General features: G+C 47.2%; 1 protein-coding gene across 1 annotated transcript; it reads right to left on the minus strand.

The window, feature by feature from the left end:
• Positions 1-971: 971 nt before the first annotated feature.
• Gcnt4 (glucosaminyl (N-acetyl) transferase 4) lies at positions 972-26,675 on the minus strand. The gene is given in 4 exon segments (XM_029468622.2): positions 972-4,289; positions 4,291-5,638; positions 15,541-15,657; positions 25,830-26,675. Coding segments are annotated over 2 exon segments (1,407 nt in total). The 5' UTR covers position 5,638; positions 15,541-15,657; positions 25,830-26,675; the 3' UTR covers positions 972-4,229.
• Between the last annotated feature and the right edge of the window lie 1,105 nt (positions 26,676-27,780).

Genomic DNA, 27,780 nt, shown 5'->3' on the forward strand with positions numbered 1-27,780 from the left:
GAATATCTTCTAACCATGTGGGAAAACTTACAATTATTTTTATTCTTTTGTGTCAGGGTTTCCTCATAGAAACTATAATTTTCTAAATGGATGTGGATTTATGGGCAGCAAAGAGAACAAAAATGCATGGAGCTTCCCATAGGAGTCCAATCTACACTGCTTTGTCTTTGTGTATTTGAGGTAAGGTCTCACCCATACAGTGGCCAAGCTGGCCACAGAAACTTGCAATCCTCCTGCCTCTACCTTCTGAGTGTTGAGAATACACATGTGCATCCCCACTCCTAGTTTAGAGCTGTCATATGATCCTGTCCCAACCACAACCAAACACACCCAAGGTTTCCTGGATGGCTACCATGGTTCAATTTGGCAAGACTTAAAGATACCCTCAGGGGCAGCAAAATGCTAATTTCTATTGATGAGTCCTAAAATGGCCTTACTTGTTGAAAAGGTCAAGGCACAGGATATACTTACATATCTGCAGACAAGGGAGCATTAGACGGGCATTTTCCTATCCCCAGAGCCTGGGGGTTACCAGTAGGTGCCCAGCCCTACTTCTGCATGGTCTTTCAACAAAGAACTCTTTCAAGAGAGAAAATAAAAACATTTTCCAAGGATTAAAGGGATAAAAAGTAGAGACCTCGCTTGGGAACTTCCAGAAAGTTATCAGGCCATCAAAATAATCTTAGAGACCCAGATAAATAAGCTTGGACGAGAGATTAAGGTAAAGACTAGCAACAGGCCAGCCCCAGAGGATCCTGAGATGTCGCCAAATAAGGAATCGAGTTCCATTCCTGTGTGTTTTGTTCCATTCCCGTGTCTATACTCTGAGAGCGAGGCACTGTGATTCCTTCACACTCCTGTGAAATGGACTCTGTTTGCTAGGCCACTGCTACAGACAAAATGAACTTTGGGGACCAGCACACCCAGCGACAGGAAAGCTCACAAGTCCGAGGAGTTGGATTTGAGGAGCACATTTTATTTTGCAATGCCAGAAAACTAACATAATTTAAACAAACAAACAAACAAACAAACAAATCACTATTCAAAACTCACACATGGGAGATTTGTTACTAAAATGGTAAGGGACAAGGACAACACGGTAAAGGAGCCATAGAGAGTGACAAGGAAAACATTGACAGAAACAATTTGAATATACTTAATACATTCATTTCACATGAAATACTTAAGCCTGTATATATTCACATTCTGAAAGCCAAGAGACAGCTTTAATTTTCACCTTATTTTATGTGCATGCTTTGCCTGCAAGTATGTCAGTCTACCATGTGTGTGCTTGTGCCTTCTGAGGCCAGAAGAGGAGGGACACCAGGTCTCCTCGAACTGGAGTTACAGATGGTTGTGAGCTGCCATGAGGATTCTGGGAATTGAACTTGGATCCTCTGGACAAGTGGCCAGTACTCTTAACTGCTAAGGCATCTTTCTAGCCCTAAAATCTTTAATCTTTCAATGAGTTTTATTATTTAAAATAAGCAAAAGAAAAAATAGCAGTACTGGCTTTTCGATATACAGTGTCTATGGTACAGTCTACGATTGCTCACATATTTTGACAGCCTTCATTTTTCTTCTAATATTCACATATAATTCATAAACTCTTGCCTTTAAGTAAATTAGAGTCTAATTCAATAAATACTATACAAAGAACAATTATAAAACAGTGCTGTACATTCTGAAATTTGGGAAGGGCTTATAGCAAACGGTTTTTGCTAGAATCAATTCTGAAGACCCTGCAGGATTCCCAAGGCAAGAGCCAGTGCTTTGGCGAGCTCCCTGAAATACGAGCAGTTGACGTTTCTGAGTCCAGAGAAATGTGCCCATGGGGGAAGGAAGGCATGCCACTTGGTCTGCCCATCATCCACTTGAAAACAGCAGGGCAGCATGCAGCAATTTGAGACAATTCCTAATACCAGAGAACAGGGGCCTTTCTCTGCAGAAAGACAGGGGACAAGGTAGATGCTACCTGCATGTTGCCCTTACATTCTCCTTGATGACTGAAGTCCTTGAGTTTGATCATGCATGGTTATCAACGTTTCTCTAATCTGCATGCTACTATGCTGTTGGCTGTACAAGAAACTCCAAATGCCATGACAGGGTTTTTTTTCTCAGCCCTGAATCTGGTGGCAGAGCTTCCCCTGCAACTCTGGCCTCTTGTGATTTAAAGGCTCATTTTTAATTCTCACAATGGACCTGGTTATCTTAACACTGTCACCAAACTGATAGTTCAAATTTTGTCTCCCCTTCATGTGACATTTCCCTTGAACCTCATGAGAGCCTCTGAGGAAACGACAGCATGTTCAGTGCCTGTGCTCAGTGCACAGAGAGCAGAGCCCATGGAGGCCGATAGGTTTTCTTAGGTCTCACCCACCCACAGACCTGGGCAGATTCTCTGTGAGGCTCCTTAAAAACCTGTGATACATCTGTGTGCAGGTGTGCGTGTGCAAGCCTGTATGCGTGAGTACATTTGTGTGTGTGTGTGTGTAGACAGATGGGTGTAGGTGCCACTGGAGGCCAGAAGGTGGCACTGGTTTCCCTACAACTGGAGTTACAGGCAGCTGGGAGCCACCTGGTGTGAGTGCTGGGAGCAGAACTTGCGCCTTCAGCAGGAACAGCGCATTTTCTTAACTGCCGAGCCGCCCTCTATACTTCATCATCTAAGGATAGAAAGTTGGTAACGGATGTTTCCTAGGGAACAAAAGCATCCAAAGGGTATTGAAAGAGGTGCAAGGTGACTTAAAGGAATGGAGCAAAATGGGGCCACAGGGCAGCTAGTGCTACGAACCGTTATATACAGCAAGAGCATGGCACGTGCAGAGCACAGAAGTGTAAAATGATATTTACGTACTCCAGTCTTTCAAATAATCTGATTTTGGCGTCAATCACCACATAATTAGTTATTGGGGCTGATATCAAAACACAAGGAATTTTTATATGTGTCCTACCCTCCACAGAGACTGGTGTAATGTTGCAGCCTGTTCTCAGGGCTGTGGCTCAGCAGCACAATACACAATACGTTCAGTCTCAAGGTGCCTCTGCCCCTCCCCCATCCGTGTGCATGTGTGTGTATGTGTGCATGTGTATGTGTGTGCATGCAAAATGATTCTAAGTGTGGGTGTTTGTAAAATAAAGGGTAATAATATTCTCTTTGGTGCTCAGTTGAGAAAAATGCTGCACTAACAGGAAGTGTTAATGATTTTGAATTTTGACTCCATTTTGTTTAAAAAGGGAAAATGAGTAAGTGACCACAATAACCAACTGAGAAAGCTGTCATATTTCACAAAGTCCTTCTAAGAATGCTTACTGACTTGGCGGTTATATAGAACAGATCTATGAACCCTGTCAGAAGTGTCGGACTGCGGCAAGGATACAATTGTAGCTATAATGTTACCTGATGAAATGACAGGTGTAGGCCTGGGGTCTGGCCTATGACATTTTGAACTAGCTCTTAGTTTTATCTTTATCAGTACCTGTGTTTTAAAGAAACAAGTGAATTAAAAAGAAAGCCAATTGTGACACCATTGTGTAACAAATGCAAAGCTGAATGGAGCCTGTGTTCCTCTCCAGCACTGGCTGTCCCAGTCCACCCACGCCAGCCCCTCTGCCTTCTCAGAGAACCATACCCTACAAGCATCACACCACAGCACTCCCTCTACCCTGAATCAGAAAAGTGAGGCACCAAAAGGTAAATTATACTTTGGCAAGCAGGCGATCGGACCACTCTTTGAGCTTCTCTGAGGTAGTGGAATCCCTCCTCCTGATATTCTAACGATTCAAAAAGGTCTCATTGCTAAAGTGAGAGAAGGGGGGGCTGGCTTCACACTCCCACACTTTTCAGAGGGAGTGGCTTGTACGATTAGCACACACCCCAAAGTCGGCTTCAGTAGCACCCTTGTTACACAGAAATAAGAAACACAACAGTTGCCACACTAGGAGGGTAAAGGCTGCTTCCTGAGGGAACAAGTCATTGCAACTTAGACTTAACTCCTGGGTGTCTTTCGATAAAGTGCCTGGTGTGCTGTTAGGTGTTCAATAAATGTGCTATCACTGAACATTTAACATATTTGACTTAGCAAGACGACAAGCGATTTCAGCACTTAGACACCAGCCAACTGTGGACTCGAAGTCCAGGCATGGAAATCCGTAGAAGTTTCAACCTTGGAAAAACTATTAAGTTCAGATGCTGTTGGGCATGGCATGGGTGTGTAATTCCATCTCACTTAACTCTTTGTAACAGACGCCCTCGGGCCCTTAGTCAGCTTATGATGTGTGGCTTTGACGGTTTCCCTCTGTCATGAACTTCTCTGAAGACAAAGCAATCAGCTTTCTCTGTTGCTCTTCAAGTTTTTCCGCCAGACATTTCATCAAGATGGGGTCAACTTTAGAATCAAACTTATTAGCAAACCAATGCCCTTCGTTTAAGAGCCACCGTAATTCTGCAGCTCCGTAAATACACACACTTCGAAGGTGAGAGCCAGTGCAATTGGGGTAGAGAAAGCCTTCATAGTAAAACCATTTGACCAGGCGGGTCTTACTCTGCAGGTCAGATACATCCTGGGATGAACTGGAAATTCCCCCGGGTATTCCTGGTATCCGGATTAAGGTGGCCCAAAAGTGCTCATCAGGAGAGTACGTATCTTTAGACCAGGCAAAAAAGTCTTCAACGAGGGAGCTGTTGAAAATATATTTAACAAATGCTCGACTTAAAACAAAATAGGCACTGCCCACAAATACCTCAATGTTATGAGGGGGTGCCCCCTTGGAGATGTTCGTCTTTACTGGTAGCTTCATATAATCATAAGGCACCTGTCTGAGCTCATGATGGAAGGTAAACCTCTCCATCTTAGCACTGGGAGGTCTCACCGTCTCTAACATATTCCTTCCTTGGAGACTTTTCAGCTCTGTCACTAATTCAAAATTTGACTTTAGGGGAAAGTCTTGCCCACAGAGGTTGATGACGTACTTCCACTGAACGGAAGACTTGAGGAGATCTGATAAGCAGTTCCAATCGGCCTGGAGCCTGGATATGTGAGCATACTCCACAGTCTCTAATTTGGAAGCGATGAAGATATTGGGGAAGCACTTAGCTAGGTTGTTCATGGCAGCTTTGAACACGTCCGGTGACTTCAGGTCATAATGGATGCAGTAAAGGTTGTGTTGGTTGTAAATAGCTCGGATCAACCGCTCAACCATGATGGCATCTTTGTGGACGACCAGCGAATAGGCTATGGGGAAGTCCTCTTCCTCTCTTGAAACCAGTTTTTCATGGTACTGTCTTAGGGTCTGATAAATGTCACAGTCACTTGTCATCGCCACGACATCACTGTCCTCCAAGTCGATGATGCTCCGTCTTCTGATTTCCAGACTCTTGCCGATTTCCAAAGGCTCGTGCTCGTAGACCCCCGAGCAGTTAACGTCGTCCCTGGCTGCATCCCCGGTCTCGGGGAACCTGTTCCTCACAAATGGTGATGTACTTAGGGAGTATTCAACCAAGTAAATGTCTCTTTGAGGGAAGAGGAGCCTGCCCACATTTAGGAGCTTCAACAAGGAGAACAGCCACAGGGTTAAGAGGAGGAGGAAGAGTTTCTGCTGCAGAGTGTATTTAAAGCAACATCTGAATATCTTCATTCTGCAGAAGTGAAGGGGACAGTAATTGTTAATTATCTGATACGAAGAGAAAAATCAATTCAGTTTATCCCAAGTTTACTGGGTACCGCCTACTGCACATCCCACAGAGTGCTGAGTGCATAGATAAAGGAAACAAAGCCCTGGAGCAAATCCAGAAATAATGAAACAAAAAGACAGTAAGCCATGGAACCTTGTGACAGTCAACGTTAACTAACATTAGCTCATTTGGAGAGATGTTGGTGATCAAGCACAGTAGATGATAATAATCACAACTTTTTCCTAGTGTGGTTGAGGGCTGGTCCCAGGACCTCCAGGGGATGATCAAGATACACAGATGCCCAACTTCCTGCTATAAAATGGCTTAATATTTGAGATAACCTATATGTCATGTCCTACCTACCCCTTCTGTTTCTGTGTAATACTACTTAATACTCATACAGCACTTGGTCACATGGATTTATTATAGCGCCTGAGTCAGGGAAAATTCAAATTTCTAGAAACTTTCTGGAAGTTTCTTCTTCAGGTTTTTCAAATGAGAGTCTTGCTGAATTTCAGACAAGTAAGCCATGGACGCAGAAGGTGAGCTACACAATGGGACTTGCAGTCTGCATCAGACTTAGTGTATGTGAGGGGCAATTGCTGTGCTTTGGGCAGAAGTTAAGAGAACTTAAGTTGATCAAGAGGTCCTCAGAAATGCACCGACTCACTTGAGCACAGTCCCCCCCCCCGACCCCCAAGTTATCTAATTTTATTTAGCTTCAGATGCTTATCAGCTGGAGGCCTGAAGTCTGTTAGGAACAGTCCAGAGAACTCCATTTTGGAAACAGTAGCACACAGTTAGATGCATAGATTGTAAAAACTGCAAAAGCCGTTTTTCTTTCTTTGTTAGTCACCATGTTCTCACGGGGATTAGCAAGGGGCCTAGCACTCATTCCGAGTAGAGTTATAAAATTGTCCTCGGTACAGCGTGTGGCCTTGCCTGTGGAAGAGTCCACAGCTTTGAAACAAGAGGCAGAAGAAACCTTGGCCTTGAGCCTCAGTGGCCAAGGCTCACTCTGGGTTTGGAAGAGCAAAAGCCAAGAGCTGAGACTGTACTAAGACCCCTGAGCCGGGGCTGCCACTCAACAAAGCTGGGGTCTGCACCCGGCAGTGGAGTGTGAAGGCGGGACAGAGGGGAGGCTTGTTTCCATATGATCTGACCTGTTAACTCCTCTGTGAGATGAAAGAACTTTTAGAGAACTCTCACTGCTTTATTAGCTGGTGGTCTCACCACCCGTGGAGACTGAAAGCAGAGGATAGGAGAGAAGAGAAGAAGTGGTCCAGTCCTGACCGCACTGAGCTTGCGTGCCTTTAGGATTTCCATGTGGAAGTGTCCACCAGGGAACTGGAAAGGCCACCACTCCAGCTTAGGTGAAAGGTGATGGCTGCAGAGAAATGTGTCAGCAACATAAATGTGGAACTGCAGATCCTGATGACCTGGGTGAACACGGAGATGGCAGTGAGCTGAGAAAAGGACCTCAGGCAACCATAGACAGAAGGCTGAGATGTCTCAGGGAATGGGATTTTGAAGCACAGGCCAAGGGCGCCATGCTGCAGGCTCAGACGCCTGAGCACACAGGTACAGAGGCACTGTGATAAAACAAGGGAAGAGAGCAGTCCACTTCAAGCACACGTTATAGGGCAGGGATCTTAACTGACTTCAGTTATCTGTCCTGTTGTAGTGGGAAGATGCTTAAGGAGACCAACAAAGGCTAACCTAACTACCATCATCACATTCACATTGAGAGATAAGGGCCATCTCTGCCCCTTGCCAGGGTCTCAGCATCCTGCTCCTTCCCCCCCTTCGTGGGTCCAGCCCTGGGCTTAGAGAGTCTGAGCTGTTAAGAAGCCAGGGATAGCTGCCCCAAACAGGCCTGTCCCAGAGGAGAGGCTGGGAGAAGCTCTCTGGAACTCTTTGCTCTGGCTTATTCTGGGGAGGGGCAAAGGTGAGTTTCAAAAGACAAAGGGGAGACGCTGGGACAGCCCAGGCCTGTCCTGGCTCTCTGAATGTCTGTCCTGCTTCCCAAGGATCCTTTAGGAGGAAAGCTTGTCTGGCTGGGGGCAGCGTTTGATTTGAAAGAAGTACCTTCTAGTATTTGTACCCTGTCCCAAGTCAAAATAAAAACACCCCGATCCCAAGCACAGTACTTTAGCTAAAAGCGTTTCAGTGTTGGGGAGGGCACAAAGTTGGGAGGCCAGGAAAGGGGGACAGAAGGTGAATATAATCAAAGCATGCTGTATAAAATTCACAAAGAACAAGGAAGGAGTTTGCGAAAGTAGAATCAGAATTAGAGAAAGAGAGAGAGAGAGAGAGAGAGAGAGAGAGAGAGAGAGAGAGAGAGAGAGAGAGAGAGAGAGAGAGAGAGAGAGGGAGGAAAGGAGGTGGGGTGGAATGCCCTCTGATTTTAATGAGTTCCTGCCAATTCCTAAACAGGAATGCTGGCCTCCTTCCAAGCTGCTCGCTGTGCTGAGAAATCAGTTCTGTATCCTGGGTACCATGGAGGGAAAGCTCCCCCAGGAGGTCCCAGACTAAAACCTCCAGCCTTGTTGGCTTAACATGGTGCCCTTGTGCCTATCCACTGGGGTCTGCAGAGACCAGCAGGGCCCCAAGGAGAACAAGCCTCAGGAGTGAAGGTAGCCAGGCCCACATTTACAGATAGCCCCTTCTGTCTTCCTGCCACCTGCACCCTAGACTTGAGGAAACCCATAGCATATCAGACACAGAGGATACAAAGGAGCCCTGAGGATGGGCTGGGCTAAGCTGGTCACACCGTTCCTAGGAGGCCAGTCTATACTAGCTCCTTCTGTAAACACTTCAGTGGCTACTCTGCTCTCTAGGCTTACGGGCAGGCAAGCAGTTTGCTAGCTGGGAGTATATAACAGGTACCTTACCAATGACTTGCAATAGAAGAAGGGGACTCCCTCGTCTCACCTGGGTAGACAAGGAAGTTGCCTTGTGAGTCTAGACCACATATAGACACAAATTCCTAGACCACATAGACACAGGTTCCTAGACCACATAGACAGGTTCCTAGACCACATAGACACAAGTTCCTAGACCACATATAGACACAGGTTCCTAGACCACATAGACACAAGTTCCTAGACCACATATAGACACAGGTTCCTAGACCACATAGACACAAGTTCCTAGACCACATATAGACATGGTTCCTAGACCACATAGACACAAGTTCCTAGACCACATATAGACATGGTTCCTAGACCACATATAAACACAGGTTCCTAGACCACATATAAACATGGGTTCCTAGACCACATAGACACAGGTTCCTAGCCATGACAACCAAACCAGAAGAAGATAATAACAGCAAGGTTTGACAGCCATAGCTCACATGAACAAGGTCTATAACTATTGAAGGGAAGACCATCCTCACTAAAGCTCCAACAGGGAAGACATGAAGCATTTCCCCAGTCCACCCCCTCCCCAGGTCTCCCAGACATTCCAGAGCTCAGAGGTTGCAACAGTTGGTGCCAACACCTGCACACAGGGCCAAGGGTAGCAGTCACTAGTAGCAGTACAGCCATCTTTTAAGTAAGCAGTCTTGGATCCCAGGGCCATCAGAGCAAGAGGGTCTCCCCTTTTTCCAGAGAAGGGAGGGGATGAGCAAATCAGGAACAAAAGTAGGAAGTCTGGGGAGAAAATGACTGAGTTTCAGCTTTTACCAACCACAAACTGAAGGTTGAAGGGATGGCTTAGTGGCTAAGAGCACCAGGGTAGATCTCTACCACCCAGTTGGAGGCTCACAACTCTTTGTAACTCCATGTTCAGAGGATCCCACGTCCTCCTTGGGCCTCAGAGGGCATGTCACACATGTGGTCCACAGACATACATATAAGGAAAACACACAAGCACATAAAATAAAATCTAAAATAATAATAATAATTTTATGCTTATAGTGCACTCTGGGAACTTACAGAACTTGCCAGACACAGAGAAGAAGAGATGGAAGTGGTGGCTTTAGGATGTCACAGAGCTGGGCTGGAGGACTCTGGAAGAGCACTCTGTAGCTATGTCTAGTTAACCTCTCTGAAGGTCAGGGCTTTTTTGTTCGGTATGGGATTTAGAAAGCCAGTATCGTACACTGTATGCTGCATATGAAGTCACATAGCTGATTATGGAGTTCATGAAAAATTTAGTTACAATAAAAGGTTTATGAAACCTTCCCTTTCTTACCCATCCATGGCCAGCTTGCTTAATTTATCGTGGAACTTTTTCAGTGCACTAATTATACAGGACTCACTGAGTTTATCTATCTGAGAAGACTGATTTCCATTTTGTAGACAGGAATGCCAAGTGCCCACAGAGGCCAGAAGAGAGCCTTGGATCTCCTGGAGCTGGACTTACAAGGACCTGTGAGCTGCCTGACACAGGTTCTGGGCTTGGAACTCAGGTTCTCTGCAAGGGCAGTCTACACTCTCAACCATGGAGCCATCTTATTCCAAACTAGCTTTTAAATAGAGAATCTGTAAGGTCGTTTTATATAGACAATGTTAAGAACATGGCCGCCTTAGCCCTCTTCTGATCAAGGTGGGAGGTGGCAGTGTTCTCAGGACGGATGGCAAGCACTTCTTTAAGCCCAGACTTAGTTTCATTGCCATTGTTTTCCAGCATGGAGACGGAACCCAGGACCTCAGGTAAGCTAGGCCAGCCCTACCACATCCAGCTCCACTGCCTGTCTTCCCAGTCTACCCCTAAAGCCTCAGTACAAACCCAGGATCAATTTAAAATCAGTGTCTGACAGCCTCCACCCAGACTCTTGTGTTAACTTAATAGCACTGTTGTGGACACGAACTTACTGAGAATGCTGTTCTATTTCGGCCCCTTCAATAGACTAACGAGTTGGTAACTGCCAGCGTCTCTTATGAGAAGAGAGACTGTGGCACATGAGATAGATAAATGCCTACCCAAGAGCAAGGGCAGAAATCTCTCCTTAGGGAGACTTCTCCATGATGGTGAGCCTCAAGGCTTCATGGGACCCTCCCAGTGCCTTCCCAGATGTTTTTCCTTTAGTACATTCAGGTCACAGCAGGTGAGCGGAGAGGGCCATTCCTTATGAGTAATGGGCTACCTTCTTACTCCAAGTCTTCCCAACTTTAAATCCATTTTTACCAGTGCCTCATATTAAAAAGAAAGTCTGTAAAACCCTCAAACAATTCAGGGTCCTGATGCGGAAGGCGCTGGAGCTTGGCGCAGGAAGCCTTGCTTTCAGACCTACTCAGCCTTCTGTGTAACTCCATCGCTTGCATACACGAAGACAAATTCTCCATATTCTCCATATTCTCCATAATGGTTTAGCTCTTCACTGATGCTCCTATTGGAAGCCTTACATAACTGTATTGAAACAGAGACAGATGAATTCCACTCATGATAAACTATGCCCGTCTGAGCAAGAATCTGCATGGAGAATTAACCTGTGGGGACCTAGGCGATAAGTCTCATCTCCGTCTGAAATCCTAGGCCCAGGGAAATCGATGGGCTGATCGAGAGATTAATCAATTTTCAGTCAGTAGGCTCCTTCAGAGGAGGAGGAACAAGCTAATTTTAGGGATCCAGTCATCGGTGATGCCTGGCTCACATCTTGTTGCTATGCAGTTGGGGCTGTCTGAGAATTCCTAAATATTTTAGAAAACTTTCTGGACGTTCCCTTGAGGCAGAGAACATTCCCTCAATGCATCCCTCCCTTGTTTTATTATATGTCAACTTGAAAAATAGGATATGAAAAGCTTATTAACTTGGGAATGTCAGAATATTTTTCTAAAGCCTTACAAAGGAGAGACATTATTTACCCACATAAGGAAAGAAGTATAAAGATGAATACACTAAAAAAACAAAAACAAAAATAAATAAAAAACCGAATGTCCTCCTAGACAGAGGGACCCTAATGGCCAACAGCTGTATGCATGACCACAGAGCCTGATCACAGTGAGGCCACCGAGTCTACATGATGGCGTGCTCATTTCCGGCCACAGAAAATTCTGGACTGGGACCATTAGGTGGGAGGGTGACTCAGCTCTGGTATATTTCCGTACCGCCTCCTCAGTACCTCAAGAGCTGTGCTAAAGAGTCAGAAGGCCAGGTTCTCCATAAGCTTACACTCTCGTTGTTCTAGCCTAGAAGGAACACTGCCAAGGAAAATAGCTGTCACGGCGTGAAGCAGGTAAACACAGCACCTATGTAAAATACAAGAGCCTCATGGCTAGGCCAATAATGCAATGTACGTGAAGACAGATGGCCCTGGAAAGACAAGCAACTACAGTCTTTACAAGGCAGAGACAAGGGGTTTTCATTCTTATTTCATAAAACAAACAACAAAACAACCAAACTCAGGACGTCAGAGAAGCCGGAAATGAAAAACAGAGCTTGCATTGCAGTGGTCCATATGTTGGCAAGACACTCCATGGACACCATGTCCTTCATGCCCTGCTCCCTCCCCTAACAGTGGCCTCACTGTGTAGGCTGTCCTACTCATTTCTGTCACTCACAACATCTATGTGACCAGCCCTCTTCTCACCCGAGTCTGTAAAATGCTAAGGGCTTTCTAACAGCAGCCAACAAGCTTTACACCAGAACAACAACAACAACAACAACAACAAAACTGCTTAAACAACGGAGTTTCTCCTTCTAGGTCCTTTTCACCAAGACTTAGTTAAATCTATAATTCCCAAAGAAACTAAATGTACAGTCTTAAAACTGAAAGGGCTTTAAAGGTGACTAGGTCCGCAGCCCTCCCTGAAAGAAGCCCACCTGTCATAGAGCCTCGTATCAGTCTTGGGATGCTGGGAACATAATTTCTCCATTACATGTGTGTCTTAGTCTGCCCCTGTTGCTATGACAAAATACCATAAAATGGGGAGTTTATCAATAACGAATTGTATTTCTCATGGTCCTGGAAGTTGGGAGGCCATGATCAAAGGTCAGATTCACATCTAGTGATGGCACAGCCCAACTTCCAAGATGGCACTTTACGGTTGTGCTCTTCCATGGCAGAAGTCAGAATGGCACACGTGTGGGACCTCTTACAAGGTCACTAATTCCATTTGTGACACTGCCTTCAAGGCATTACTAACCTGCTATAACCCTTAATTCTATCACATTGGCAGTTAAGTTTCATCATGACTTTAGGAAGGACACATTCAGATTGTAGTGACATGCATCCAGCCAATTGGTGTCCATTAAGGGACTCCACAGAAGGTAGGATCCCAGGTCCTTATAAGGGTTCCTCATGGTGGCATCCAACATAACCTGGGTCCCTTTTCCTCACTACTAAGATAGTTTTGACCAAAGTCAACAACATTCCCCATGTTGTCAGTGTTGCAGGCTATCTGGTCATATTGTGAACCCCAAATCTGTGAACTGGAAAAAACCTTGTTGTCTCAAGAGCTTTCTGTAAACAAGAGCTAAATAAAGTCAAAGATAGGTCAAGCAAGAGGCATAGTTGCTTAACCATTTGACAGGCAGTGAACAATGGAAGAAAACCCAGGAAAGAGAAGGCGGGTCTTTGAGTTGAAGGGCATTTAAGACAGTGTGGAGAAGGAAGAGGGGCTTTTCCTTCTGGGATGTCAGAGGAGGAGGAAGGACTGCTGGCTGCTTTCTCTGCCTCTCTGCCTAGCAGGCTTTCACCCCAGCATCTGGCTCCTGAGTCTTCATGGGTAAAATGGAATGACTAGGATTTCGTTTATTAAAACAACATGTCGGGAGTCCATGGACACATCCCTGTCCCTTCTTAATGATCCATGAAGAATGTCAGTATTATTTGTCTTTTCTTACTTATACTGTTCAGCAAATCATTATTCCTGCTTTTCAAGATGAGAAAATGAGTCATAGGAAATATGAAATTTACTTTAGCTCGTAATATATAGAAGAGCCAGGAATTTCAGCTATGGCCTATTTATCACTAGGCACAGCTCAGCCCTGCCCTTCCATTCTCTCAGTGGTCTAAAGGAGCCTGGAGTCACAAATGGTGTTATAAGGATCTACTGAGCCTGCTTAGGAAATACTAAGTTACCAAAGTAGAATTTAGCTAATGGAACACTCCGGATTGTCTTATCAGGAGAAGCTAATTCCGCCTTGGCTAACAGCTGTGTGGGAAGAGCATCCCTGGTCTGTGTTGGGATAACTATAACAATATTTTACATTTTAAATCTCCCCATTCATCCAAGTAACCAAACCTTCGGATTTCTGTCCTTGTGAAACAGATTTAATTGCTGCTCCAAGAATAACTTGGACCGTGCAATTGTATAAGGTAATAGGGGTCTCTGTTCTGGGCCACCTCCCTTCTGTGCATTAGCCACAGCCAGATGTATGCTACTTATTATTAAAGAGTCTTTATTAATCTCTAGGTGGTGGAGAGATTTCATACTGGGAAGGCATATTAGCCCTAGACTGTAGGAATATGGTTCTACACTCCAAACGTATTTCTAAGCCACCTCCCATTTCCCACTCTGTCAGGGCCACTCTAATCCAAGCCCGGGCTGCATGAGAAACCGCTTCCCACTCAGCTCCCTGGTTTCTTCTCATCCACACTCCAGGAGTAATTAAGCCACGCCTCCACACCTGCCCCCTATTGGCCAAACCCTTCCCTGAGAACAAATCAGACGCCTTTCCTGCGCAAGCCCAGCTTGTTCTTCCTCTCCCCCTTTCCCCCCTCTCCCCCTCCCTCAAGTTGTAGAAAAACAACCATAAGCTTCCCTTGGGTTCTCTCTGATTACCTTTTTCAGATCTCTCCAGCCTACCCATACTCCTGTCCCCCACGCTCCCTCCTCCTCCTGCCATTGCCACAGCCCGTTTGTGCTGCTTTATCATCTGTCTTTAGACAGGAACATGAGGTCCTCGAAGGGTTACTCCTCCATCTCCTGCGCCAAGCACATTCATCCCTGGTACACTGCAGCTGTTTGGCAGTACAAAGCCAAAAGCCCCACATTCTAGTCTGGGCTCTGCTATCTAAAGCTTTCCCAAGTGACCTAGCACCGTATTAGCCATGGGCAAGTCTTTATGCCCCACGTATTAAGCAGGATAATAGTCTTTCTATCCTACAATGCTGTTGTGTAGGCCCTATGACACAATGCCTATGAAAGAGCGGTAGGAGAAAGATGTTGGTCTGCAAACGTCAGGTTTTAGGACCTCCATAAGAAGAATGGTTTCCTGGGGAAACCTAGAGTCAATTCTTTGTTTTATTTTCCCGAAGCAGTGCAGCCATTATCCTCTGTACCTGACATTCTAAATCATTATTCTTTACTCTTTAGCAACATTGTTTTTGTTGACAGTAATTTTCAACTGAAGTTTCGAAATTCTCCCTGGGGGGGTTTCAGAGTTATGTAGAACCAGGTCTTCCCTGATTGTGAGGGACAGGAAGGTTGTTGCTGTAGTTAATGTTTAGGGGTGGTTCCTCATTTCTTTTGAAAGACTGCTTGCCAAAGAATTTCTTCCAAGGCGCCTAGGCGGGCACTCACCAGCAGAGGCCCAGCAGCACCAGTGCCCCGTGTGGCAGTGCCAGTAATGTTCTGTGCAGTGGAAACTATGATCTCTCCTCTCAGCCCCCACTCTTAGGGGTGACTCTGTGTGGTGGCTCTGTATTGACCTCAGTTTGGAAATGTCACTCCAAAGGAGCACAGAACCAGCAAAGCCATCCTGAGCTTTTTACAGCAATGTGAACACACAAAACATCCTCAGACGGGGCCTTTCTTTGCAGGACTCTATCACAACGATCCCATGTTCAATGACACTGTCTCAGCATGGTTAACTAGGCTCTGTTTGAGGCAAGGGTGTGTTACTACTGATAGGTTTCTTGCTCAGTAGTTTGCTTCGGTCTGACTGTTATCTTTTAAAAATAGTTACTTTACCTGCAAAACAGCAAGCACAGAGGCCTCAATGGAACTGCAGGGCATGAAAGTCATTCTCCATACTGCTTCCTTCGATCTCTATTCCGCCTGCAGTGCCTGTTCCAGAGTCGTTCGGGTCTAGGGAAAAATCACAAGGTGTGTAAGGTTACATGGGAAACGAGGAACTTCTGTCAAGACGCTTTGATCAGACCGAGAGTGGTCAAGGTCACGGGAAATCTGGGTCATAGCCGCGGAACCAAAAAAAGCACAGAAATCGGATACTACTCTGCAGTGATGGCAACCGGGAGGTCAGCCTGGCTTCGTGGTTTCCTCTTCTGTCTCAAGGTAAAGAGCAGAAGTGGCTCACCATCCAGCTGGCACGGTCACCGCCATGCCAAGAAGTTCTAGCACGATCTAACGTGCCAGAGACCACGAAGCCAATGAAATGTCCAGTCCTTAACACTCGAGACCCTTAGGAAGTAAAATGCTGAGTTTGTCTCCAAACACTTTTAAAAAAGGATTCCCCAAATATCTCTGCCCTCAAATGTTAGTTGGAGGGCAACCTGCAGGCCATGCCATGCCTGCCTGGGTACAAAAGACTGCAGAAGAGGGGCTGGCCAACACCTAGACCTTGGTCCCAAGTTTCTTTCTTTGCTTGTCTTCTGTCCATTTCACTGAGCTTAGGTACGGCGAAACCAAGCTGCCTTCAAGTTCCATGTTCTAACCTTAAAATGTGGGTCAAAAATATTTTATTCTTTTTTCTATAAAGTAGAAACCCTGAATTAAAAATGTTGTTACTGTTGTGTGCATTCTTGTGTACACATGCAAAGGCCAGAGCACGGTATGCGGTGTTCTCCACAGCTCTGCTTTGAACTGACTTGATACAGGATCTCTTACTGAAATTGAAGCCTGCTATTTCAACTAAATGACTGGCCACTAAGCACTGGGGTCCAGCTCTCTGCCTTCCAGTGCTGGTTACAGGTACACACGGTCATGCCTGGCTTACTTGGTTTACATGCGAGTAGTGGAGATTTGAACTCAGGTCCTCAGGTCTGCCTGCTTATGCCATACCCACTTTTACCCACGGAGCCACCCACCTCAAGTCTTTTGTCTATTTTTTAAAAGTGAACTTTTCTGTTAGAAAGAAAAGATGTTGCCTCATCCAAGGTGTGCAGATGTATACCTCTCCCCTCAAAACCCTGCATCTCTGGAAGCCTTTATTTTGGTATCATAGAGTCACCTCCATATTTTATTCCCCCCAAATTAACTATTTAAAAGATCTGTAGCTAGCTGAAGATGTGTTAACTCATTTCCTTATGTGCATTTATGCCCTTAAATAACAACATGGTGAGGAAGCTCTGTATGTGCATCTGTGTGTGCATTAAGTCAGGGAATATGTGTATTTGTATGTGTGTATGCACATGTGAAAATAAGTATTGTAAATGTGCATGGGGTGTCTGTGCATGTTGCATGTGTATGTGCCTGTGCACAGATATAAGTATGCATGTGTGTATTGTGTTTGTGGGTGCTTGTGCATGTGTGTGTATTGAGAACCTCATGGTATAGCCCAGGCTGGCCACTCACTCATGATCCTCCTGCCTCAGACTTCTGAGTGCTAGGATTACAGATGTGGGTCACCATGCCTAGATGATCCTGACTTGATTAGTACAGAAGCCACAGTTGATATCTGTTGAGTTTCCACTGTGTTGGTTGAGCCTAGATTCACATCTTTTTGTCTCCAGGCTTCTTCACAATGCAGTTATTTAAGGGCATCAACGCACATGTGGAAATCTGTATGTGTGTCATGCACACAGGCATACACACATGTGCACCGACATCCACACAAACACACATACTCCCAGGCATTTACACATTTGCACATGCACAGACAGGGACAGTCACATGTGTGTACACACATATACCTCCCCCCCCCCCAGACACGTGTGCTAAGGTGGGCACCTCTGTCATGATTGCACAGTTCAGCCAAAGATCTGCTGGCTTAAAATATGCAAACTGCCCTGAAATCTTGTACATAAGTTACATAAATACTAAGTTCAAATCCAGAAACTCAAAAACTAAGTGGCGAGGGATAGAAGAAAATCCACGGTACATGGCTCAATATGGCCAAGGCAGGACGTTCCAAAGCAGAGATTTTTAACCTTTGCAGAAGCCCAATCCAGAAAATCCCATGACAGCTGTGCAGCAGGCATCCCTGGCAAGGCTGCATTTGAACAGTAGTTTCCGCAGGTTACAGAGGGCTGTAACACACGGGAGACACGACAGATAAACACAAGGCTTGCTCAGCTTGCTAAATGTTTAAGCATGTAGTTGTACATAAAGCAGAAATCAACACCTCGAGCAGATGTTCTGACGGACAGTGATGTGGTCAGTGCCAGAACAGAGATGCGATAAAATTCAGAAACAGCGTCATAGCGAAGACTCTGGCAGGCTGCCAGATGCCCAGAACAGTCATTCTCTGGTCTTCTCTCAGAGAGTCCTTCTAACGACTGGCGACAGAAACGGGCAACCCTGAAAACTTTCTTCCTGCCTCCCATATAGAAGAGGCAGTGTTGGGAAGAATCGAGGCTGTGGGGAACACGGTTCTCAGCAGGGAAAAAAACGCCTGTCTTTCTACTTTTCTACCCGGAACTCTAGCAAGATGACTAGAGCCTCTCTGAAGGAGACAGTATAGACCAAGAGACTGCTGGTCTCTCAGCCTCCAGCTTAAGCCTCTGAGCTGACATAGCAGATGCATCCCTGAGCTTTGGCTAGATGAGAAAAACAAACCCTCACACATTTAGGAAACTTGCGCTTTGAAAGAGGAACAAGGAAAAGGGTGACGATGCTGCTTCTCTCTCTAAATGAACTTCAAATCAGGTCAAAGTGAGAACTTGTTCAACAGCACAATCCTGTATATAGTCAAGTGCAAAAATATGTCTCAAATATGCTGAACTTCTCATCCGTCTAAATTTGGAGGTAGATGGAGGCTTTAGGTAAACATCTGAAGGAAGACAGCCTGCAAGATTTACCAAATTAACTCCAGTGCTGGCGAGAACTGCAGTTGGCTGACGAGGCTTCCCTTAAACACCCTCCAGCACATGGCGAGCCTGCTCTGCATGGCTGTTAGTCACAGGCAATAGTCCACCCAGTGTCTAGCATCATTCTGTACGTGGGCTCCCTTCTTGAGATGTTCTTATCACACAGGGACTTTTGAGGCAGGTTTTCAATAAAAAGATGTGGTACCATGTGGCTCAAGAATATTTTGAACAGCTCAAAGCCAGGAGTGCGCCCCTCACCCCTTCCTTCTGGCCCCATCTCCCAACTTGGCACACATTTGCCCCCTCCAGCTGACCTCTGGGTACATCCTATAAGTTTGGAATTGGGAACCAGTGGTTTTAATTTGAGTCCCAAGTCTGCCACCAATGAGATGTCCTGACAGTTGGCCTCTACCTACCTCCTAGTCTAGGAAGAGCAAGGCAAGCTCTGACTCCCACCGTGGTGAGACAGTAGTTGAGTTAATGTCCTGAGCATGCTGTGTGGCAGGACAATTGGATAGCTGGTTGTCAGCCTAGAGGCATTTTTTCCCCTCTACTTCTTACAGTTCAAGGCTGCCAGGCAGGGGCCCACAGCTGTACATACAACTATCTCCAAGTCTGAAATTCTGAAAATACATTTTAAAAAAGAGGGACTTGACTCATAGGATCACAAGACAGGCAAGTGACAGGATTAAAGCCAGTGAGAATCCCCACCCCGTGCTATGGTGATTTTGGTGTCTTGGTTATAATTCCTATGTCAATTTCCTTCTTAAACCCTAAAATGTCTATTATCCTATATTTATACACTAATGAGGATCATAAAGATATATTTTCTGAGTCTCTCTCTCTCACACACACACTATATATATATATATATATAAAGGTGCATAAAATTGGCATACACAGCAGGGGTGGAGTTAGTGATGGCCCTGTGCCATCACGTTGGAGAGGCGACAGCCTGGGAGCATCCCAATCCTGGAAGCTGGGCGCTCAGTCCAGGTCTGGCACTGAAGCTGCGTGCTCCCTGGAGAGTCGCTGGTACTGCAGTCACATTAGAAAGCCCAAGAAGCTGGAGTCTGGTAACATGAGGCACAAAAGCTGTACGTGTCGGGAAAGAAGAGGAACAGAGAGAGGGACCCTTTTTCTGCAGGTTTGATGGAAAGGTGTTGCCCATCCTGAGAATATGTCATTGCCCCACAGGTCAGTCCTCTCGGGAGACACCCTCGCTTCGCCAGTTCAGAATTCCTCCTTAATTCAGTTGAGTGGCTGACGAGGGCCAATTGTCACAGTGTGCAGAGACAATGTCTTAGACAAGTGGGTAGTTAGCATTTGGAAATGTCTCTTTCATGGTTTGGTGGTTTGAATATGCTTGTCCCAGGGAGGAGGACTATTAGGAGGTGTGGCCTTGTTGGAGTAGGTGTGGAAGAAGTGTGTCACTGTGGTGGTGGGCTTTGAGACCTTCCTCTTAGCTGCCTGGGGGACAGTCCTTTCCTGGCTGCAGTTGGATCAAGATGCAGAACTCTCAGTTCCTTCTCCAGTGCCATGCCTGCCTGGACAATGCCATGCTTCCCCACCATGGTGATAATGGACTGAAGCTCTGAACCTGTAAGCCAGCCCCAGTTAAATGTTGGCCTGTATAAGAGTTGCTTTGGTCATGGTGTCTCTTCACAGCAATGGAAACCCTAACTAAGACACATGGATTTCTTATGACCCTTTCTTAGGCTCTCTTATCCCCTCCCACATTCCTTCCTTCAGCTGAGCAAACTCCTTACCATTCCAGCTGTGTTCCTGTGCAGGCTAACTCACGGCTGCTCTGTGTATCATTCCACATCTTTCTCCTGATCTGTCTGCTGCAAGTCTCTGGATCTGGCAGCTGAGGGAAGGCAGGATGACAGCTGGGAAGGCTACCACAGAAGGAACCTGGTGGACCATGATGGCTAAGCAGAGCCAGGTCCCTACTCTGCCTAGGTGGAATGTGGGGGTGGATGCACCCATCCTGGTCTTTCAGATATTCACACAGGCGAGTGGCAGGATGGGAGAAGAGCCCGGTGTTCATTTTGTCCCATTGTTACAGGCCTGCCAGAGTGCTTCTCCGCTGCCACTGCCACGTGCTGCGCAGCCCTGGTCCTCTCCATCTTGTAGACCACCAGGAGAAGTAGAGAAGCTTTACTGACCCTTGGACCTAAGCTGTATATATATTTCTGGGACGGACAGCTATACCAAACTCTTCTAACTGATGAACAAGGCTGCTCTCTCAAGACAGGCTGGGGCTCAGAGCAAGCAAGAACCCTGCTGCCTCTGTACAGGACCAGAAAGAGTTAACTTTCTGCATTAGCTGCAATCCATTTTAGAGCAGTCACAACAGCAAGGCAAGGCAAGGCAAGGCAAGGCAAGGCAAGGCAAAGACTTCCTGGCTTTAATGAGCAGTTCAGCCCATCAGGAGTCTGACCCTTAGCGGCTCATGCTGCATTGCACAGAGAGCCAACCCCATGGAGACTTAATTTACCCTAGAAAACCTATTCCTCAGCAAAATAATAGCACCTCTGCTTAACCAGATAAGAGCCCCGCACAGATATCTATCTGATAAGCCCTAAATAACTAGGGCACAATAACATTGACATGATGTCTGAGTAGAACCCTCTACACCTGCAGCCCCCCCCCCCCAATGCCTTCGGGCAGGTGGTTTAGCTGGTTGTAGCTATCTATACTAGAGTATCTAATAAACTCTAGTCCCGTCTTTTTGTGTTGTTTTGTCTTGAATTCTTTTACCACCTACAGTCGCTGGCCTGTCGTCACAGTTCCCACGCAGCATAACCCATCCAAGATGAGATAGGATGATGGGTCATGCCTAAGCACAGCTAGATCTTGATCAAAAGGACAATCACATTGAGTTTCCCTTTAACTGGGTTAGAAGGAGAAAAACAGGCTGGACAGCAGAGGAAGTGACCAGCCAAAGAAATCCGACTGGAGTATGCTCATGTTCAGGACACAGTATGCTGCCATCAAATATGTCACCTTCTTTCTGACCTCATACACTTGGCTATCAGAGGAGCAAGCTCACTCTAGCCTTCACACCTTTGAAAGCAGGAGACAGGGGGCTGAAGAGACAGCTCGGGTTCAGAGCACTGGCTACTCATGCTGAGGATCTGTGTTAGTTCTTGGCACCTACATGGTGGTCTAAAAGCACCCGTAACTACAGTGGCAGGATCTAAACCCCTCTTCTGGCCTCTGTGTGTATCAGGTATGTGAGTGGTATATATATGTGCATGTAGGCATCCATAACACAAAATAAAAATTGAGAGAGTTCTCACAGAAAACGAGCAAGGGCCCTGCTTGTCACGGAACCTGCACGAAGCTTGCGGTGCTTGCCTTTCTTCCTGGTCCTTTCTCCTCTCCACCCACCACCGGAGGCCTCTTGCCTTTGTCCCACTTGCATAGCTGGTAACAGTTTGTCAGGTTTCCATCAAATGCATCGCTAGTCTTCATTTTCTTATGAGAGCTCCCCTGTCCTGTAAGACTCACTGCATCTGCCCGTGGGCTTCTGATCATTCTTAGGTAGATGGCGTCAGGCTTTAGGTCCTGCAATTAACCCTAAGAGAATAAAGATGACAACCCCCGCATCCCCCCCCCCCCCATCCCCAACCCCACACACAGGGGACTACAGCAGGAAACTGAAATGAAGCAGAGAGGAATTCTAATGTGCAAATTTTACTTCCTGAATTCACTTTTATGTCATCTATGCTGCCCCTCCCCCACAGCCCCTGTCACTGGAGGTTGCTGACCACTCTGTCCAGGGGCTGTGTGCTGGGACAGGGTTACATAAGCAGGGCTGACACTAAAAGAGGACTTTCAGAATAGCAGAGACTCAAAGGCGACCACTGCCAGGAACCACCGGCCAGGGCCATTCTTCTCATGCTGGCTCCACAGGACTACAAAAGAGGCCCCAGTTTTGTGCCTCATTAACTTCGAGAAGGGCCACTAACAAAGAAACCAACATATCATTAATTCATTGGCCTGGACCTTAATGCCCCAACTGGCCAGATAGTTTTGTCACGCTTGGATCCGGAATGATGACATCTAGATGCAAAGTGAAGGCATTGGCCCCAAACATCAACTGCACGCCCACCACTGACCAATGCTCACTGCAGGAGCATCCGTAGAGAATGGCTGACTGCACTTGGCATGAGTCACTGTTCAGAAGGAGGTCGCTAAAGGAGAAAAAGAAAAAGGCAGCACGTGGTACAAAGCCACCACTGCCCTGGATGGCTGAGAACCACAAGACTGCAGAAGGCTGAAGCCCTGAGGGATCTGAGGTTAGACCCAGCCACCAGGAAGGGACAGCTGACAACCTGTGGAGTGGCTCTGTGTCTCTCAGTACATTCCTCCCCATGGATTTTTAGGGAGGGATCTGAAGCAGCCTGCCCTGAATATGATGACCCCCATGAGGAAAACTGGAAGGTGAGGGGTCAACGAGCAAAATATTCAAGAGGAACAAAAGCTGCTCTGAGGATCTAGAGAATGTACGAAAGCTGGCGGCTGGGCCCAGCATCTCCAGAGGTTCCCACACAGGCCCCTGGGCGGGCCGTCTCAGAGGTAGTGCTTCTAAGTTCCCAGGTAACACGGAAGCAGCTGGCCTATGGACGCACAGGAACACTGCTCCAACCAACAAAACTATCATTTGTTTCTTGGGCTGCTTATCTGCTTTATCATTCTAATTAATTATCTAGTTAATGAGTTAACTTATTTATACAGTTTCATATACTCTAGGCTAGCCTTGAACTGACAACATGGCTACAGATTACCTTGAACTGTCCATGTTCCAACTTTTGGTTGAGAGCCCAGCCTTTAGCAGTTGAGTCATCTCTCCAGCCCATGTTCCAACTTTCATATGCTAGGATTGCATGTGTGTACCATGTAGGCTGCCTGGTTTTTGATACCCTGTATCCCTAATATTTTCCTAAGGCATAATGGCCTGTTTCCCAGTAAACCCAAATTTGGGGGAATTTATTAGTTTTAAAATCTTATATGTGTTTTTGTTTTTGAGACAGTTTCTCAACTGTCTAGCCCTGGCTTGTCTTTGTAGACCAGGCTGGCCTTGAACTCAGAGATTCACCTGTCTCTGCTTCTCATGTGCTAGGATTAAAGGCATGCACCACCAGATCTAGCTAGATCCTCTAAGATTATACATTTTCTAAAAATTCAGACTGCTCAGTAGAGATCCAGCCTTTCCCTTCTGTCCACCTCAGCCTCTGTCTGCTCAACCTCTCAATTCCACTTTCTGGCATTTTATATAACCCAGCCTCCTTCTGCGCTATATATATAGAAATATATTTTTCTATATTTTCTCACTACGAGTTCAGCAAAACAAAGTCTCAACATAATAAGGAGAGGGATGATATCTGGCTTCCCTACCTTCTGAAAGACTAAATACAGGCCTAACCCTATCCCCTCTACCCCCCACCCCGAAATCCACATGGAACCCACAATTCCTGTCTATTAGGACAGGACAGTTGCATTTAATTCCTGATTAATCTTGGGTTTCCCCCCCACCCCCCCCCCCTTATTCTTGAAGTTTCAGACTTTAGACCCTGGTAGGAAAATTACCAGCATATGGAAATGCATATCAAATGCATGCAAAGCAATGCAAATTAACACCAGACAAGCGTCTTTAAAGGGCTTGGGCCAAGTTTGTCCGCCCCACTAAGACTGATGCTACCTGTTCTGTGCCTCCCCACATGCTTTCAAGCAGTGGATCCTGTATCGCCTTCATTCCTTCCTCCTTCTTCCCTCCTCCTCCTCCTCCTTTTAATTATTCTAGACAATTCTGAATCTATGTAGCCCAAGCACATTATGAATCCTCCTGCCTCAGCCTCTTGAGTCTTGTAATTCCAGATGAGTGTACCACGCATGGCTTAGATTCTCTTATTTTAGTTGGCCTCCAGTCACATTCAGCGCCTGACACTGACAGGCTAGGGAAAGTGCAGCCCTTACTCAGAAGTTATCCAAAGGGACAGCGGCTTTAACTTCTTGTTGGTTCTATGGCCTTTGCAGTTCTCTGGGCAGCAGTCAGGGTGAGTGCTTAGTGTCTGGGCTCAAGAGATTATCCTACATCAGGCTCCCCAGTAGCTAGGCCTGGGAGCCTCTGGTACCTGCACCTGCACCTGGCTACTTTTGTTTTTAAACACAACCATGTGAGAGGATACTCACAGGTGTGAAGATGTTTCAAAGACCCACCCATGCCATGTCACTGGCCCACTTCCCACCATTCCTCAGTAACACCAGTCCTCTCAGGCTCAGTGGGCGGGCAGGACCTGGCCCTGACTGTTCCTGCTCTCCTCTGCTCTTACCACACTCTTTACACCCCAAATCCCTCAGTTTAAACTATCCCTACTAAGCCTTAGCCCAGTTTCCATTTTCTAGTAAGGGGTTTGCACCCCAAAAAGGTGAGCTTCAGCAAGGGCCCAGCTTACTGTAATCACACAACACATTGGTTTGGCCAGCTGACTTTTGGACTCCGGGTTGCTCAATTTTATTGTCTCCAGGTGTTGTTCCTGCTGCACAAATCTAAGGAAAATCTCTGCAGCTTACTCAGCGGAACTCAAACTATGTAGTGCTAATGATAAGCCCCGGGGAACCAGGTCATTCGCACCACCTGTGTCTCCTCAGGTCAGGGTAGAAAAGGCAGTGTCACATATAGCCTCCCCAGCCCCTTCTGGGAGAGGAGTTTATTCCGGAACTGTTTTCAGCTGGCCTTACTGCATATGCAGGGTTTACCAAATGACTCTAAACCTGGCCTCTCAAAGACAAGAGTATACACACCTTCCCAAGAGAGCTAGCTCTCTTTCCCGTCTTCCTGGTGCCACACACCTCTGTCCATCTCTCTAATACAGTAACACTCAAGCTCAGCATTTCTCAGAGATCTGGATACTTATAAAGTGCAATACAGACAGTTCTCCTCAGTAGCTCACTTAAAGACCTTGCTTATTCCAGGCACTAGTAACGAAAGCTGCCAAGGCAGACTAGACTATTAGCTGCTAGATTTAGGCTTAATAAATAACAAGGGCATGTTTTATGGGTACAAGATTTTTAAAAGGCAATTTCACTGACTTTCAGTCATACAAGAGACTCAATATTATTCCAGCTCTTTTACTCTTCTTGTTTATTGCTCTTAAGTTTTAAAGGTTAAAAAAAGCTGTGAGGTATGTGCCCCCAAACTGGTATCACCCCCTCCACTTGCCCAGCACAGGAACAACCCTCGGGATTTCCAAGCCCTACCTGGACCTCGGCGCTTTCATTCTCACACCGCGCTCACCTTGGAGGCACACCCACGTACAAGGGGTTTCTGAAGTCCCTTCCCTTGGGCTGGGATTCCCCGGAGGTTCCCAGCCTTCAGGGGAGACGCCGCCGCTTCACAGCGGGGGACGGTTTCTGGCGGGCTCTGCGGCAGGAAAACTTGACCTTAAAACGCAGGAAGCTCGTCCCTGCAGAGGCGACGGACTGGGACACACTCAACCTGAAGCTTGATTCTCCCAGGACCTCTGTCCCCGCCACTCTCTGGAGAAATCCCGCGTGGAGCCGAAGCCGGGGAGGGCTCCCACGCGGGCCCCGGGAACTTCGCGGGGTACCACTCACGGCTGCGAAGCCGCGGCATCTGCTGGACGCTCACTGCGGTCGCCCCGCCGTCCTCTCCACCTCCGGGGGACCCGTGAGCTCCGCCGCCAAGAAGCCTAGATCCAGTTAGTCCCGGATCTTGCCGCCCCCGCCGCGGCGTGCAAGTTTTCCCCGAGGGAAAGCGAAAGTAGCGGGCGGGAGAGGGGTCGCACGCGGCCACCCAAAGCCCCTCGCTTGCCTACGTGGCCAAACCGACCTACCGGGGAGCTGGGACCCCCCGGGCGCAAGGTCCCCGCTGCTGCGCCACCCCGGTGCTCCGGGCCACACGCACTGCCCTGAAGTCGCTCTCCCTCGGCAGGGAGTGGGGTAACGCCGAGGCCCCAGGTGACGCCGGAGAAGAGAGGGGCGTGCCACCGTGCTCCCGCAGGGGGTCCCCGCACCGCACTGGGGACCGAAGTTTCGTGGCGCGGCTCTCCGGCCGGACTACCGGCTTCTCTGCAGCCGTCCCTCCCGCAAGACACAATTAGGCGTTGGCAGAAAGGATTGCTAAGTGATTTGTCCAAAGTCTCGGAGAGGGCGGTGACAAAGCAACTCACGTCTGCTATTCCACTCTGGGCTCCGGGGCGGCAGGACTCGCCCTTGGTCGGATGCAGCGGGCTCTCCAGGGCAAGGCCAGCATCGGCCAGCGTTGCCTAGCGAGGCGTTATCAGCGGAGTGGGAAGGTGGAGTGTTGCAGACTAATTAGGGTACAAAGTTGTGTTTTAATCAGTGCCTACAAGCGGAATACGCTTCCTCTTTCCCCTCCGGCGGGGGTGAGGAAGAGGGTGATGCTGCATCCGGCCGGCCGTGTTGGAGTTCTCAGAAAGACTGCCCATTAAACCAATTGGGCAGCGTCTGACTCCCAAGGGTCCTTGTTAAGGGGCCTTGTGTGTTTGCTTACGTTGTAAAGCAAGCACTGTAGGTGTGTAGGTGATTCACTCCAAAGGGCCTTCCTAGTGGGGTGTCAGAGGGAGACTTCCTGGAATCTGCCCGCAGAACAAGAGTAGCACTAAGCAAGACAGTCGCAATTGGCTTGTTCTTTACTGTTCCATCTTTAAAATGGACTGAGGCTGCGGCATGCTTGGCGGGCTGGTGAGGAGCTGGGTAGGACCCAGAATTCAGATTCAGTCAATTCTGAAGTGTCAGACCGTCTCAGCCGGGGGCTCCAGTTTCCCTACATTGACTTTAAAAAGTATGCAAGTCCCAGGATCAGAGGATCAGAAGTAGGAGGATCAGAGGTGAGGACACAATATCTGTCCCCAACACCTGGAGTAACTGGGACCAGCGGGACCCAGGCACCCAGGAACTCTGCCAGACCAGTGGCATGGGTTCCTTCTGGTCTGTCTGGGTTAGAGCCCTTGGGCTCAAACTCTGCAGCCAGCCCCACAAGCACCCAGAGGCAGCTCCACTCTCACGACTCTAACTCACCCAGGATCAGAGGATCCCAGGATCCCAGGAGCTTGGTCACACTAGGATCACAAGGTCCCAAAGGCAGCTTGACTACCAGGAGTTCGGACACACCCAGGATCTCAGGATCGCAAGATCCCAGAATCACAAGATCCCAGAGACAGCTTGA

Source organism: Mus caroli, unplaced genomic scaffold, assembly GCF_978045245.1.
Source record: "Mus caroli unplaced genomic scaffold, Mus_caroli_1 scaffold_15, whole genome shotgun sequence".
In the NCBI taxonomy this organism is placed as follows: Eukaryota; Metazoa; Chordata; class Mammalia; order Rodentia; family Muridae; genus Mus; species Mus caroli.